Consider the following 17,001-nt stretch of genomic DNA (forward strand, 5'->3'; position numbering starts at 1 on the left):
AAAGAAAAAGCCAGATGACTTTCCTTCCAACCACCATGACAACAGAGTACTTTGTTGTCGTGGTGGTTGGAAGGAAAGTCGTCTGGCTTTTTCTTCTATACTATCTGAGCCTAGTCTAATACAACTGCTGGCAAGACCCAAGGAAAACTCCAAAGAGTTACCAGACTTTCCTAGCTAAGGTTTTAGAAGACAAATGGGGTGTTCCCCCCAAAGGATTTCCCAATGGGAACATGGGAAAACATGGAGAAAGGTGGCACTCTTGAGGGTTGCCAAAGAAAGGGGTTTCAATGTGAAGACTGTTGTAGATGACTTTTGACCCTGTTTGTGTTGCATCGACGCGAGTTTGTTTAGAGTGCCCTGCGGGCGCTGTGATACATGGGCCTAAAGTGTCCTGCAGCGTTGTGATGTACGGGCCCAAGCTGTCTGCTCTCGCTGTCCCGTGCTTGGCTGAAGGCCCCTTGTTGTCTCTTCATGTTGGAGCGAAAGAAATTGTCTGCCGCCTCACAAGATTCAGGGATGAACCATCATCCTGGAGCCAAGATAAGAGGGAGGGAGGGGGGAGAATGGTATGTGTGGGTGGAATGAGTGGGAGTGGAGTTTGTGCCATTGTTTTTTTGGCTACCTCTCTTGTATGGGGGAAAAAGGTGTTGGTATATGTATGTAGTAAAGCCTGTGCTAGAATTAGAAATGGAGAGAGTGAGTGGTTTGAGGTAAAGGTGGAACTTCATCAGGGAGGTGTCATGTTCCCATGGCTGTTTGATTTATACATGGATGGGGTGGTGCAATGGGTAAATGCTAGGATAATGGGTTGGGGATTGGAGATGGGCACAGAAAATAGAGAAAAATGGGAGATTAGTCAGTTGTTGTTTGCTGATGACACTGCACTTGTATCAGGATCAGAGGAGTGATTAAGGAAGTTAGTGATAGAGTTTGGGAAGGTGTGCAAAAGAAGGAAGTTGAAGATAAATGTGAGTATATGTAAGGTGATGAGATGTACATGGGGAGAGGATGGCAGCAAATTGGAAGCAAGTATTAAGGGAGAGAGACTGAAGTGGATAGTTTTAGATACTTGGGGCAAATGTGGTGGGAGGGGGGAGTGGAGGTAGAATGTAGTTTGAGAAAAGCAAGTAAATGCCTTGGGGGATTAAAAAGTGTAATGAGAAATGGACATTTGGGAATGGATGCCAAGAGGAGATTATATGAAGGAGTGATTGTACCAATTTTCATTAAATTAGTAGTTGCTGACAAAACTGATGGGTTAAACACCATGCGAGGACAGAGCCTTTATTTGTACGACATTTCGCTTATTACAGCTTTTTCAAGTACATGATGAGTTAAACATTATGTGAGGATGGAGCTTTTATTTGTACAATGTTTCGCTTGTACTTGAAAAAGCTGTAATAAGTGAAACATCATACAAATAAAGGCTCCAGACTCACATGGTGTTTAACTCATCATGTACTTGAAAAAGCTGTAATAAGCAAAACGTCGTACAAATGAAGGCTTCATCCTCACATGGTGTTTAACTCGTCAGTGATTGTACCAACAGCATTGTATGGGACAGAAACATGGAACATAAGAGAGGAAGAGTTTAAATGGGTTTGAAATGAAATGCCTGAGAAGTATGGTAGGGATTACTAGGCTGGTTAGAGTGAGAAATGAGGTAGTGAGGAGGAGAGTGGGGGTGGAAAGGGAGCTGGGAGATAGGGTTGATGAAAGAGTTATTGGGATGATTTGGACACATGGAAAGAGTGAAGAAATATTAATAAAAGAGGTGTGGTAGGCAGAGGTGGAGGGAATGAACATGAGGGGGGGCGACTGAGGATTAGATGGATGGATGGAGTAAAAAGGGCATTGGGAAAGAGGTGAATGTCTGTTGAGGAAGGAAGGGAGAAGACAGAAGATGGGGTGAGTGGAATATGGTTGTGCGTGGATGATGCTATGATGCATGGAAGGGAGTGGGTAGGGGATGGAGAAGTGGTGAGGTAGTATGTGTGAATGATATTTTGACACAGCCTAAAGGGAGATTGCAAGTAAATGTGGGAAAAACAAAGTGATGAGACATACAATGGGGAGAGGGTGGTAGCGAGTTGAAAGATGCATGTACACCTAGCTCTCTTAATCCAACACTCACCAACTACCACTTTTGTAGATGTCTGGGCCCAGGACATAAACCCACTTCAGGAATTGATGGTGTTTCATGTCCAGGACCAATTCTTAAAGTGGGTTTATGTCCTGGGCCCAAACATCTGCATAAGTGCCAGTTGGCAAGTGTTGGCTTAAGAGATCTAGGTGTATCAGAAAATGAACAAGTGAGTGTGATGGTAAACTAAAGATTGAGGGTACCAAGTAAATGTCTTGGGTACTGAAAAGTGTCATGAGAATAGGAATCTGGGAATGGAAGCAAAACAAAGGTTATATGAAGGGGTGATTGTGCCTATGTCACATGTAGGGCAGAGATTTGAAATTTAACCTCTTCCTTACAATGTTACTTACGTAAGTATCATGAGGCGCAAGTGGGTATATGATGCTGGCATTGGCATCTGGATTATATCTATTTTGTAGTTGTAGCTTAGTGACCCCCAAATTCTATGAACTGGCTTGATCATGTTTTCTGTTTATTATTACTCAGTACAGGATGAGATGGATGGATGGGGTGAAAGGGGCATTACAAAAGAGAGGAATGTCTGTTGAGGAAGGACAGGAGAGGACAGAATTTGACTCATATTGAAGAGGTTAATAGAGGCAGAAAAGAGAAGTTTTAATGTGTGTGAAATGAAGAGTCTTAAAAGTATTGGGGACTACAAGGTTGGATAGAGTGAGAAATGAGGCAATTACTATATCTGAATTAACCAATTTAAAATTATTCCAAATTTCCATAACTTACCAACTGTATTCATATATTTGATAATCAAATGTGTTATTTCCTTGCATGCTGCAATCTGTGCTTTTTCACCAAGCATTCTACCAAAAGTGGACCTTAAGATAAAGTTAACACATTTGCGAGAATAGACAGCATCAACATGTGACGTGGTTGCTTTGGGACTTGACACGAGTTCTGTTAGGTGGTCCAATAGTGTTGAAATATTCCTCTCTAACCATAAAGAACCCAATTCTTGGACAAGCATCACATATGACTGCAAATGATAAAAATAAACATGTACAATCATCAGGTTATAAATTTCACTTCAAACACAAGAATAATACTGAACATTTTAATACAAAGACTTTATATATCTTATTCTAAGGACATGAGACTGCCCTCAAGGATAAAAGTGCCAGTAAATCATGGTGCAGAAGACAGGAAGGGCATCCATTTGAGGTAATGGTCTCCAACTGCCAGCATCAAGTCCTTTCATAAGGCACTGTCAAAGCATTGAACAAGGGAGTTTGAGACGTAAAACTGACTCATCCTGGTTGAGGATAAATAATCTTACGGGAATGCAGGCCTGACCCTGGCCCAAGGGGGGTGGAGGGTTCTCCATCAACCCCTCTAAAGGCAGAATCATCCTCTCAACTGTATCAAATTACCTGTCCTTGGCTGAAGCAAAATCTACAAAGTACATCACTACAGCAAAGGGATTAACCACAAGATCAATACTATTGATTTTCATTAATGCAATGACTACATTAAAAAAGAAAGTAGCAACAGCTACAAACCTGTGTAATTCCAACCCGGACTTCTCTTGATACAGAAGAGGAACCTTTTATCATTTCTCCAGTGCCTTTCAAAAAGCTTGTGCCACCTCTTAAGAAGCCTGTCAAGAGCACATTCAGAGCTTCTTCAAGGGACATGAGCTTCATAACATTCTTGCTTGATCCTGTTATAGTTAAAAAAGTATTATATTCTAGAAAATACTTAAAACTCATTACAATTTCATGGTACAAATTATAACCATATTATTTCATACACTTGTAACTGATGCGGTGTTTTACTCATCTAACAACTGCAGTTAATCAGACAAAACACTGATTTTGCACAACCATGTAAAGAATTCAATTTAGTAATTAATAATATGTATAAAACATTATGATATAGATAATGAATAGTTACATTACAAACCTTTCAACAGTTCCTTTGGGGGGTTTTGTGTTGTGGCGAGAAGCGTGCCTAAAAGCTTGGCTACTGTACATCGAACATCATAACTAGAGTTGTCAAAAGCACGGTAGCACAATTGTGAAAGATTTTCAATCTCTGTTGTATACAGAAATGGAGCATACTTGGTCATTTCCATTAAGCACTGAAATTGATTAAGAGAAGTAACAAATTATAATTTTACCCTGATTCTTAACTTAGTACATGCTACCAACATTTAGGCTTTGGGGAACCCCTATGGTCTACAGCCACACATTCATCTAAGTTAGAGTTTGTAATCTCTACACAAGAATGAGTTGCAATCTCTGGCAACAAGGAGTTGGGTGAGCACCCAATGATACCATCCCCTCTGAGGGATTAGTATTTTGTCTTTTAGAATACATTGATGCAGTGAGGCAAAAGATGGAAGGGACAGTGCTTGGAAAAGATGGAGAAAAGATAAAAAACCTGGAAAATGAGTATGTCAAAGTGAGAAGAGAGGAAAAAAGGAACCATAACAAGGATATCAAAGATAAATGCAAAGATCAACCCAAGCTATTCTATCAATACATGAATGGTAAACTTAAAAACAAACAGGAAATGGGGAAACTACACCAAGGGAATATAGAATACACAGAAGAATTAGAAATGGCCAAAGTCATGAATAATCACTTCAAATTTGTTTTCACTAGAGAGAAAGCACAATATTGGGACGAAGGAAATGAAAGGCGATCTCCCATCCATGTCTTCTAAGATAACTTGTGGCTCCAAGAGCTTGGACTCCACAGGCTCGACAGGCTCCTCCACCACAACCTTTCGTGGCAGCTTGCCTGGCTGTGGCACAAAGAAGGTGATCTTTGATTGCTGTGACTGTTTGTTTTTTTCTTTTCTTTCATTAGATTTTCATACACATCCACAGTCGCCTTCACAGCCTGTCGTGCCTGAAAGCTGTGATCAGCATCAAAGTCATTGTCCATGATTGTGTCACACAGTACAGTGGCCTTGGTAACAATGTCACCAAGGAGATCCAGAGCCTTGTGCTCCTTCTTAGGTGATGAAAGTGGCTTGGGTATCATGGCGGCTGCACACATGGAGAGGTGGGTTGAGTGGAGTGGAGCAGGAGTAGCACGTCTTGTCCCTGTGCAAGGTGGAGTGCAAGTGGGAAGACAGAGCAGTGCACGTGTAGTACGTACTTTAGCCTCGTGCCAACGGTGGTGCTGTGTAGGGTTGGCGCTGGCTTTTAAAATTTATTCGGCTAACGGTCGTGTGTGTGTGTATGTTTTTTTGTACCTCCAGGGTATTTCCTACATTTTCAAATGTGTCAAGAGCGAATTGTCGTGCATCGGGGTGTCGCAATGTGAGGTATCCCTGTGTGTATATATACAGTGCTTGACAAGGAAATATGAATGGTTAGTGAGAATGAATGAGTCATAAATCAATAAACAAAAGCTCACTTCATACCTCTAATACTTTGATGGGTGGCCTTTACGTGCAATGATCTCACGAAGGCGGTTTGGAATGGAAGTGGCATACTTGGCAAGATGTGCAGGGGTTATACTAGACCAGGATTGGCGAATGGCTGCCTCGAGCTTGGGCACAGAGCTCGTATCTTTACCCTGCAGGTCTTGTTTAATGTGGTTCCACAGGTTTTCTATTGGGTTTATGTCAGGACTATTGCCTGGCCAGTCTGCTAAGTAAGGTATATGACAGTCTTTAAGCCACTGAGTAACACTACAAGCAGTGTGGGCTGGGGCGTGATCTTGTTGAAAGATGTTAGCACCTGAGCTATTAAAAGAATCCTCCAGGGGGGGGTAAATGATATGGACAAGGAAGTGCGAACGGACAAGTGGGCGGAGCTAAGGGTAGGGTTTATGACAGCCCACACTGCTCGTAGTGTTACTCAGTGGCTTAAAGACTGTCATATACCTTACATAGCAGACTAGCCAGGCAATAGTCCTGACATAAACCCAATAGAAAACCTGTGGAACCACATTAAACAAGACCTGCAGGGTAAAGATACAAGCTCTGTGCCCAAGCTTGAGGCAGCCATTCGCCAATCCTGGTCTAGTATAACCCCTGCACATCTTGCCAAGTATGCCACTTCCATTCCAAACCACCTTCGTGAGATCACTGCACGTAAAGGCCACCCATCAAAGTATTAGAGGTACAAAGTGAGCTTTTGTTTATTGATTTATGACTCATTCATTCTCCTCATCACTCATTCTCGCTAACCGTTCGTACTTCCTTGTCGAGCACTGTATATATATATATATATATATATATATATATATATATATATATATATATATATATAGAGAGATAAAAAGGGGACAGAGGGGTAGAGAGATAGAGAGAGGGAAAGGGGGAGAGATGGGAAGATTAAAGCAGTAGCCTTAGTAACTAGTAATACTCACCGTTGCTGAAGCACACCGTACAGGAAGAGCTCGATCCGTCAATCCCAGTTTTGCAGCTTTATAAATGTCTTTGTGAACATTGGATGCTGCTGTTCCCATTCCTGCTGTTATTTTTTCAAGAGTAATCATTATTTCAATTCGAAGCTGTGATTCTGCATTGCGAAGAGCTTTCACTAAAATTTGTACCGTCTCTTCATATGAACGTCCCATCATTCTTCCAAGTTTTTCATACATGGCACCTATACATGTTACTGCAGCTCTGGTTTAATTGGAAAATAAACATTATTTTTCTTATATAATTTGAGTTAAACGACATGAAGAAAAAAATAAACAGAATTATATACTAAATCTATCTTATAAGGGAGGTAGCTAAGTGAAGATAAACTACATAAAATACATATACACGAGCCAAGTGGCCAACCAAGCATCCACCTACCTTCATCCTTCCCACACACATATGTTTTCCCTTTTATCTTAACCCCTTCAATACAGGCCAAAATCTCGCAGGCAGCATTAGCTGCCAGACGTGCGATGTTGCGTCATAATACTCGCATTATAAAAAATAAAGTTACCGCTATATCGCTCGTTCTCTTTCACCCGTGAATTTTGATAACCATAGAAAATATGATGAAGCCAGTTTACAGAGTATGGGGGTCACGCAGGTACAACTACAATATATATAATCAAGGCGCCGACATCGGCATCCTCACGTACCCACTTGCTCCTCATGACGCCTATGTAGGTGTCATCGTATTGAAGGGGTTAATTCCTTGTGGATGAAGGCCCATCTCTGGCCCCAATGCAGCAACAAACAGCACCTCCACAACAGGGCCCAGTAACTGATGCTGGTTTACTCCCACAGCCTCCCCCTTTGTCCACTCACAAAAATACATAGAGGACAAGAATAAATCCCTTTGGGTCGTATCAAATTATCATCCATTCACAATCACTCTCCACTCACACCTATCTGTTACCCTCTCCCTTCCCTGCAAGAATGATATTCCCCTTCTACTCAAGGCCCCAATCACACTATCATCTACCCATCCATCCATCCATCCATCCCATTCTCAGTCTTCCCCACAAGTTCAGTCAATTCATCTCTATCTTCCACCCTCTTTTTGCTTGTCTTTCTTCACTCATTCTTTCTGTATGACCAAATTTGCAATTTACTAAGATCAATAAAGGTGGTTTTTAATTACTTGGATGAAGTAATGGTAAAGAAAATACTAGTCATACTGATAAGACCAAGATTGGAGTACACTACGACAATATGGACACCCAGTACAAAAAAGAATACAAGGAAAATAGAAAGGATCCAAAGAGCAACAACAAAGATGGCCCCAACACTTTCCAAATTTACATACAAGCAAAGATTGTCTAAACTGGAACTACCAACACTGGAACAAAGAAGAGAAAGAGGGGGTCTATTGGCCATTTACAGAATCATGAAAAGCATGGAAGTCCTTGACAGAGAAGACTTATTAAAGTGGGATAGAAGAAAAACAAGGGGACATGAAAAGAAACTCAAAAAGGATAGTTACTAAAGAAAAAAAAAAAATCCACATAGAGTGGTGGATGTGGATGTCTGGAACAAACTGGATGAAACAATAGTGTGTGGAAATACCATACAAGAATTTAAAAACAAACTGGATGTTGCAAGATCCAAAGACAGGTCACCACGAGCGTAGCTCCCCTTTCCATAAAATACAACTAGATATTATGAACTTCTTTGCAGACAATGCAAAACAACTAAAGAGAGTGAGTACAGAAGAAGATTGCAAATCATATCAAGAAGACCTGGACAAAATCTGGAAATGGAGTCAGAAGAGTGAAGTGAATTTCAACATCAAGAAATGTAGTATAATGGAATTAGGAAAAAGCAAAAACAGAATATCAGGACATTACATAATTGGTACAAAGGAAATTAAAAAAGTTAACTCGGAAAGGGACCTGTGGAGTAACTATCACCAATGACATGACACCAGACAAACATATTAACTAATTTCATTTGGAGAAACTTTCAATTTATTAAGATCAATGAAAGTGACTTTTGACTACATGGATGAAGAAATGGCAAAGAAAATATTAGTTACATTGATAAGACCAAAATTGGAGTACGCTGTGACACTATGGCCACCTAGTGCTAAAGAGAACATAAAGAAATTAGAAAGAATTCAAAGAGCAATGACAAAGATTGCACCAACATTCTCCAATTTGACATATGATCAAAGATTGGATAAACTCGAGCTACCTACCCTGGAACAAAGAAGAGAAAGAGGAGACCTGCTAACCATATACAGAATTATGAAAGGGTTGGAAGTCCTTGATAGTGATGACTTATTAAAGTGGGATAAAAGAAAAACCAGAGGACACAAAAAGATATCTAAAAAGGATAGTTACAGAAGAGATCTGAAAAAGAATAGTTTCCCACACAGAGTGATAGATATCTGGAACAAACTGAATGAAGAAACAGCGAGTGCAAAAACTATACAAGAATTTAAGATCAAACTGGATGCTGAAAGATACAAAAGTGGGTCACCACGAGCATAGCTCTTCCCGTAAAATACAACTAAATACACGCACACACGCGTCGGTCAGGGTGGCAGCGAAGTTTGGACTCCTGTGATATCAACAAATTTCGAGGATCACAACAAGGAAATACCTGTGTTGTATTAATAGGGAAGGGGAAAGCTTGTGGTATAGTGGGAAGGTGAAGAAAAAGGAGAAGGGGAGGGATTACTGAGGAAAATGGAAGGAAATGAGGAAGGGGAAGATTGGGTCCAGGAAGTCAGATGGCATGTCAACAAAAGATGGCCAGACGACAAATGTGAAGTCGAAGAGATTAGTAAGAATGTAAAAATTAGAAATATAGATAAGAGCAATGCAATGGAAGGTGAAGATAACTATTTCCATGGATAATGAGGGAGGAAATGACAACTTTCCCCGACTAGTAAATCTAGAGGAGAAACTAAAACAAATGAATGAAAATTGGGAAGTTAGGTTTAACCAATTAAAGATGATTACTCAAAGAGTTGATAAACTGGAAGAACTAAAGAAGGAGACTCAAAACCTAACTAATAGAGAGGACTTACCTAAGTGGGACAGAGGAAAAACAGGAGGATATGCAATGAAACTCAAAAAGGATAACTACAGAAGAGACCTAAAAAAGAACAGCTTCCCACACAGAGTGATAGATATATGGAATAAACTGGATGAAGAAATAGCATGTGTAACCACAACACAAGTTTTAAGAACAAACTTGATCTTGCGAGATACAAAAACAGGTCACCATGAGCATAGCTCCCCTTCCCATATAATACAACTAGGTAAATACAACTAGGTAAATACACATATATATATATATATACACATATACACACACACACATACTGTATATATATATATATATATATATATATATTTATACCAAAGGCTTTTCCCCCCTTACAAAGGAGGTAGCCAAAAAACAAAGACATAAAAACCACTCCAACCCATTCCATCCCCTCATCTTCCTTAATACTCACTTCCAGTCTGCTGTCACTCTCTTCCCTTGTACACCTCATCACCTCACTTTTACCCACATTTATCTTCAACTTCCTTCTTTCACACACTTTCTGAAACTCTGTTACTAACTTCCTCAATCCCTCCTCTGATCCTGCAACAAGTGCAGTGTTGTCAGTAAACAACAACTGGCTTATCTCCTACTTTTCTCCATTTTCTTTAACCATCTCCAACCCCTGACCCACTACCCTTGCATTTACCTCTTCCACCACTCCATTCATGTATAAATTGAACAGCCAGGGTGACATAACACATCCCTGATGAAGTCCCACCGACACCTCAAACCACTCACTCTCTCCATTTCTTGTCCAAACACAAGCTATACTACTCTTGTAAAAACTCTTCACTGCTCTTAACAGCTTTCCTCCTACCCCATATATCTGCATAACCTCCCACAGTACCTTCCTGTCTACCCTGTCAAAAGCTTTTTCCAGATCCATAAAAGCCCAAAATACATCCTTACCTTTTCCTATAGCTTTCTCACATATATGTCTTACCACAAAAATCTGATCTACACAACCCCTACCTGTCCTAAACCCACATTGTTCCTCACCAATTACTCCCTCTGTTCCTTTCCTAATCCTCTCAATCAAGACCCTCCCATAAGCTTTCCCAACTACACTTAACAAGCTGATCCCTCTAAAACTACTACACTCACATTTGTCCCCTTTTCCCTTGTAAAGCGGAACTATACAGGCACTTCTCCAGTCCTCCGGCACCCTACCCTCTCTTAAACAAACATTAAATAACCTCACCAGCCAGTTCACCATCACTGTACCTCCTTTTTCCAGACTTTCTGCTTGGCATCCATCCAACCCAGGTGCCTTACCTGCTATCATCATCTTAACAGATATCTTCACTTCATCTTTCCTTATTTTTCCTCCCTTTTCCTCTCTAATCATGGTCATTTTCTTTGCGCTTCCCACTGCAACTGCCTTTCCCTGTCCTCCTTCACATTAAGCAACTCCCTAAAATACTCTGCCCACCTTCATCTCACTGCCTTCTCTTCCATTATCATCTCTCCATTTGCACCTTGTACCTTTTCTTCTCCATCTGATTTGCCTCCTCTTCCTCTTTTAATTTCTTTTCAAAACATTTTTTATCACTTTCAAAATTTTGTCATACTCTTAACCTATTTCACATCTGCTCTCCTCTTTGCCTCCTTTATCTTATGTCTTACTTCTCTTCCCTTTACTTTTACATACATACATATACCAAGGCTTTTTCCCACTTACAAGGGAGGTAGCCAAAAAGGAAAAGGTATAAAATCATTCCCACCCATTCCATCCCTGAATACACTCCACACCTCTCCACCCTCCCTCTTATCTTAGCACCTCCTGGATGACGGGTCATCCCTGCACCTTGTCCACTGCCCTGGGTCAGAAGCAGTGTCGCAAGACACAGCACATCCACAGCAAGGCCGCTTCATTAAATTGGCGACCCCCCCTCTCCGTTCCCCCATGCATAAAAGGAGAAGACGGGGAGAAATCCCTTCGGGCTGCGTCAAAATTTTGCTCACACATACTACCTCACCCCCCATCCCCCCACCCATTCCACCTCATGCATCACAACATCATCCATATACAATCATTCTCCATTCATCCCTGTCTTCTGTCCTCTACTGTCCTTCCTCAACAGACATTCCCCTCTTCCCCAAAGCCCCCTTCACCCCATCCATCCACCTCATCCTAGGACGTCCCCTCATGTTCACTCCCTCCACATCTGCCTTCCATACCTCTTTTTCTAGTCTTTCTTCACTCATTCTTTCCATGTGTCCAAACCATCCTAATACTCTTTCATCAACCCTATCTCCCAACTCCCTTTCCACCCCCGTTCTTCTCCTCACCTCCTCATTTCTCACTCTATCTAGCCTAGTAACCACCATCATACTTCTCAGACACCTCATCTCAAACACATTCAAATTCCTTCTCTCTTCCTCTCTTATGTTCCATGTTTCTGCCCCATACAGTGCTGTTGGCACAATCACTCCTTCATACAGTCTCCTCTTAGCATCCATTCCCAAATGTCTATTCCTCATTACACTCTTCAATCCACCAAGGCATTTACTCGCTTCTCTCAATCTACATTCTACCTCCACTTTCACTCCACCTTTTCCTGCCACATTTGCACCCAAGTATCTAAAACTATCCACTTCCTCCAGTCGCTCTCCCTTAACCCCTTCCATACGGTGCCGCCAACGTAGGCGGCATGAGGAGCAAGTGGATACGCGAGGCTGCTATATCGGCGTCTTGATTATATTTATTGTAGTTGCCCCTGCATAATGACATACTCTCTAAACTGTCTTCACATTTTCTATGGTTATCAAAATTCACGGGTGAAAGAGAGAACGATCGATATAAGCGGTGACTATTTTTCATGATGCGAGTATTATTACGAAACATCGTACGTCTGGCAGCTAATGCTGCCTGCGAGATTTTGGCCCATAGTGAAGTGGTTAATGTTCACTTCCAGTCTACTGCCACTTTCACCCCTTGTACATCTCATCACCTTACTTTTACCCACATTTATCTTCAGCTTTCTTCTATCACATACTCTCCCAAACTCTGTCACCAACTTCCTCAATCCCTCCTCCGATCCTGCCACAGTGTTGTCAGCAAACAACAGCTGGCTCACCTCCCACTTTTCTCCATTTTCTCTAACCATCTCCAATCCCTGACCCACTACCCTTGCATTTACCTCTCGCACTACCCCATCCATGTATAAGTTGAACAGCCAGGGCGACATAACGCATCCTTGACAAAGTCCTACCTTTACCTCGAACCACTCACTCTCTCCACTACTAATCCTGACACAAGCTCTACTACTCTCATAAAAACTCTTGACAGCTACTAGAAGCTTTCCTCCTATCCCATATATCTGCATAACCTCCCACAGTGCCTTTCTGTCTACCCTATTTTAAGCCTTTTCCAGATCCATAAAAGCCCAAAAACATCCTTCCCCTTTCCTATAGCTTTCTCACATATTTGTCTTACCACAAAGATCTGATCTACACAACCTCTACCCATCCTAAATCCACACTGTTCCTCGCCAATTACTCCCTCTGTTCCTCTCCTAATCCTCTCAATTAAGATCCTCCCATAAGCCTTCCCAACTACACTTAACAAGCTAATCCCTCTGAAACTACTACATTCACATTTGTCCCCTTTTCCCTTGTAAAGTGGAACTATACAGGCACTCCTCTAGTCCTCCGGCACTCTACCCTCTCTCCAGCAAACATTAAATAACCTCACCAGCCAGTCCACCATCACTGTACCTCCTTTTTTTAGACATTCTGCATGGCATCCATCCAGACCAGGTGCCTTACCTGCTTTCATCATCTTAACAACTGCCTTCACCTCATCCTTCCTTATTTCTCCTCCATTTTCCTCACTCATCACTCTCATTTTCTTAGCATTTCCCACTGCAACTATCTTTCCCTCCCTATCCTCCTTCACATTTAGCAACTCCCCATTCCTCCTCCACACCTAGCTCCACTCTATCCTTCACTCCCTCCCACTCCTCCTTCAGCTTCTTCTTGTACTCCTTCTCCTTTTCCTTTTCATTTAAAGAGTTCACTCTAAGCACCTCCCTACCTTTTGTCCCTTTCCTCTTTCTCCATCTATCCTCCACTCTCAACTTACCTTCCACCAAAAAATTATCTGATATTCCCCCACCCTCTCCCCTTAGCACATGTACATCCTTAACTCTTCCTATCATAGTCCTATTTACCACTACATAATCCATCAACACTCTATCTACCACCCTTCCCTCCACCACCCTCTCCCATGTGTACTTATGCTTGACTTTCTTCCGAAACACTGTATTTGCTATCATCAACTCTCTAGACACATTTCCACCATCAACTCTCCACTACAATTCTTTCCTGGAACTCCACATTTCCCAACCACTCCATCAATTGGACCATTTCCCACCCTAGCATTAAGGTCTCCCAGTACTATTACATTGACATTTCTCCCTAAATCCTCTATGCACTCATTTAAATCTATCCAAAAGGCCTCCCTTTCTTCAACACTCTTCTCACTGCCAGGCCCATATGCTCTTACAAAGACCCACATCTCCTTTCCTAGTTTCACCTTCATCTACATTATCCTTCAGGAAACCTCCTTCCACTCCACTACACGTTTACCTATCTCTTCACTTACTAGAATAGCCACCCCTTCCCTCCCTCGCCCTCTCTTCACTCCTGATAACCTCCCACTTACACTCCCAAACTTACACTCACCCTTCCCTTTCAACTTAGTTTCACTCAAAGCCAACACATCCATCTTTCTTCTCACAAACATACTACCTATCTCTTCCCTTTTACTCTCATCTGTACCACATCCACGCACATTAAAAGACCCAAACCTTAGGGTGCTGGTCGGAAAACTCCCAGACCCTCTTATGCCTTTACTTTTTTCGTTTAGGAATGTCCCCTGTGGGGCTACAAGGAGAAGGATGCCTAGTCCCACTCCCTGTCCCTTTCTTCTCGCCTCTTACGATCCAAGAGGAAATACTTGGTGGCAGTACTCTTTTCCCCCACCACAGGGAATTCCCCCACAGCAGAAAATGAATACTCAGAGAAATGGTACTTGACAGCAGCAAGGGGTTGGGGGACAGCATAACGGAGGGACAGTCGTAGTATAACAGTGTCATCATTTCTCTATGAAGAGTTTTCCTCTATCATAGACAAAATGATGTGTGGCTCTTTACTTTTACTCCCAGATATTTCCAAAGTTAAACATTCTCTCAACAAACAATTTCAAATATCTAGCACTAAAAATTTTCTTCTAATAATACTTGATCAATTTGTACTTACAAACGTGTTGGAAGATAACTAGGGGAATCATCTTTGTTCTTAAGAACATCATTACACTTGTTGATAGTGTTGAATAAGAGAAAGGTATCACCAACACTGAATACTGTAGCCAGACAACGTGCGACCAATTTTCTGGTTGGTGGCCCTGGAGACTCGCTCATCTGTGCCACTAGTTGATCCACTAACTGCTTCTGACATCCTTTGATATCTTGCTGTGGAGAAAAATGAGAAAATCATACAAAAGATTGTTTGATTTAATCTTACATATATGCATAAACCAAAAGGTTCTTTCCCCTTATAAGGAGTTGGTTAAGTCAAAGCACATACCAACCCTTTACCCATTTGTTTTCAATTCAACCTTAGCTCCATGTAGATGAAGGGTTATCCTTACCCCCCACCCACTGCTCAGGTCAGAGGCAATGCAGCAAGAAACAGCATTCCAAAGCAGGGCATCAGTCCTTGTCCTCAAAAAAATGCAGGCAAGCAAAAAAGTACTTGCCCAAATTTTCTCCATGACTGCTAGGTGAGCACTTTTTTTCACACTGTTGGAATTGAATCACTACACACTAAACAGAGATGTCTTTTTTCTTTAACATGTGAATAATACAGGAGAACTACCTGTCTCCTTAATAATAAGGCTTCATTCTGTGGTAAACACTGTCACTGAGGCACACAAAATTTAAACTTCGATTTTTCACAGGTGCATGTTTTTTAGCACTCATTTTGAATTTTGGCGCAGGTGTGAAAATGCATGCCTTAAAAAACAACCTCTGGAACCTAACAGCTGAAGCTGACTTAGTCCCATTACTTCATTATGTGGTGACCCTACCCCCAAATCATCCATTGGAGAATATACAAAGTACAAAGAAATCCCTTTAGGCCACATCAATTCCACTTCCACTCACACCTATCTCTCACCCTTTCACTTCCCTGCTTGACAGACATTCCTCTTGCACTCAATGTCCTTTTCACCTTGCCCATCCACTTCATTCTCAGTCTTCCCCATATGTCTACTCCATCCACCTCTGTATTCAACTCTTTTAGTAGCTGATGGTGACCTTTGGGAGGGTACAAGGAAAAACCTGTAGTAAATGTGGGCAAAAATAAGGTGATAACATGTACGATGTACATGTATATATATATATATATATATATATATATATATATATATATATATATATATATATATATATATATATATATGTGTGTGTGTGTATTTACCTAGTTGTATTTTATGGGAAGGGGAGCTATGCTCGTGGTGTCCCGTCTTCATATCTCATTTTATCTAGACTGTTTTTAAATTCATGTATTGTTTTTGCACACACCACTTTCTCATCTAACTTGTTCCAAATGTCTATTACTCTGTGGGGAAAGCTGTTCTTTTTCAGATCTCTTCTATAACTGTCTTTCTTGATTTTCTTTCCATGTCCTCTTGTATTTCTACTATCCCATTTTATTAGATCCTCTCTATCAATAGTTTCTATGCCTTTCATGATTCTATAAATAGTTATCAAGTCTCCTCTCTCTCTTCTTTGCTCTAATGTCTGTAGCTCAAGTTTTGCTAGTCTCTCTTCATATGATAGTTCTGAAAGTGTTGGTGCCAATTTTGTAATTGCTCTTTGTATTCTTTCAAGTTTTGTTATACATTTTTTTGTACTTGGTGACCACGTCGTCGCTGCATATTCCAATCTTGGTCTTATCAAAGTGACTAGTATTTTCTTCACCATTTCTTTGTCCAGGTATGTAAATGCCACTTTGATTGTTCTTATCAAATTATAAGTTTCTCAAAAAATTATGTTTATATGTTTCTCAGGGGACATATTCATAATAATGACTCCCAGGTCCTCATTTTCTACTTTTTTTTATTTCTTCTTCTCCAAATTTATATGATCCCACCAATTTTTTTTTTGCTTCTTCCAAATTCCATTATACTACACTTCTTAATATTGAATTCCATCTCCCACTTCCTACTCCATTCCCATACTTTATTGAGATCACTCTGTAGTGAATTTCAGTTTTATTTCAGAGGGGAATGTCTGTTGAGGAAGGAAGAGAGAGGACGGAAGACAGAGGTGAGTGGAGAATGGCTGTATATGGATGATGTTGTGATTGCATGAGGAGGAATGGGCGGG

General features: G+C 41.0%; 1 protein-coding gene across 6 annotated transcripts in view; it reads right to left on the minus strand.

Moving 5' to 3' along the window:
* The window catches only part of LOC143036389 (HEAT repeat-containing protein 5B), a 164,475-nt gene that overhangs the window by 132,224 nt on the left and 15,250 nt on the right, over window positions 1-17,001 (minus strand). For all 6 annotated transcript variants that reach the window (XM_076207786.1, XM_076206277.1, XM_076207031.1 and 3 more), the window contains 5 exons: window positions 14,870-15,081; window positions 6,490-6,748; window positions 4,064-4,241; window positions 3,661-3,821; window positions 2,888-3,137 (listed from right to left, as the gene is read on the minus strand). In XM_076207786.1, coding sequence (XP_076063901.1) covers window positions 2,888-3,137; window positions 3,661-3,821; window positions 4,064-4,241; window positions 6,490-6,748; window positions 14,870-15,081 — 1,060 coding nt within the window. The remainder of the gene's footprint in view (window positions 1-2,887; window positions 3,138-3,660; window positions 3,822-4,063; window positions 4,242-6,489; window positions 6,749-14,869; window positions 15,082-17,001) is intronic.

The sequence above is a fragment of the Oratosquilla oratoria genome, chromosome 1, assembly GCF_046742065.1.
Source record: "Oratosquilla oratoria isolate Oo_2021 chromosome 1, ASM4674206v1, whole genome shotgun sequence".
NCBI lineage: Eukaryota > Metazoa > Arthropoda > Malacostraca > Stomatopoda > Squillidae > Oratosquilla > Oratosquilla oratoria.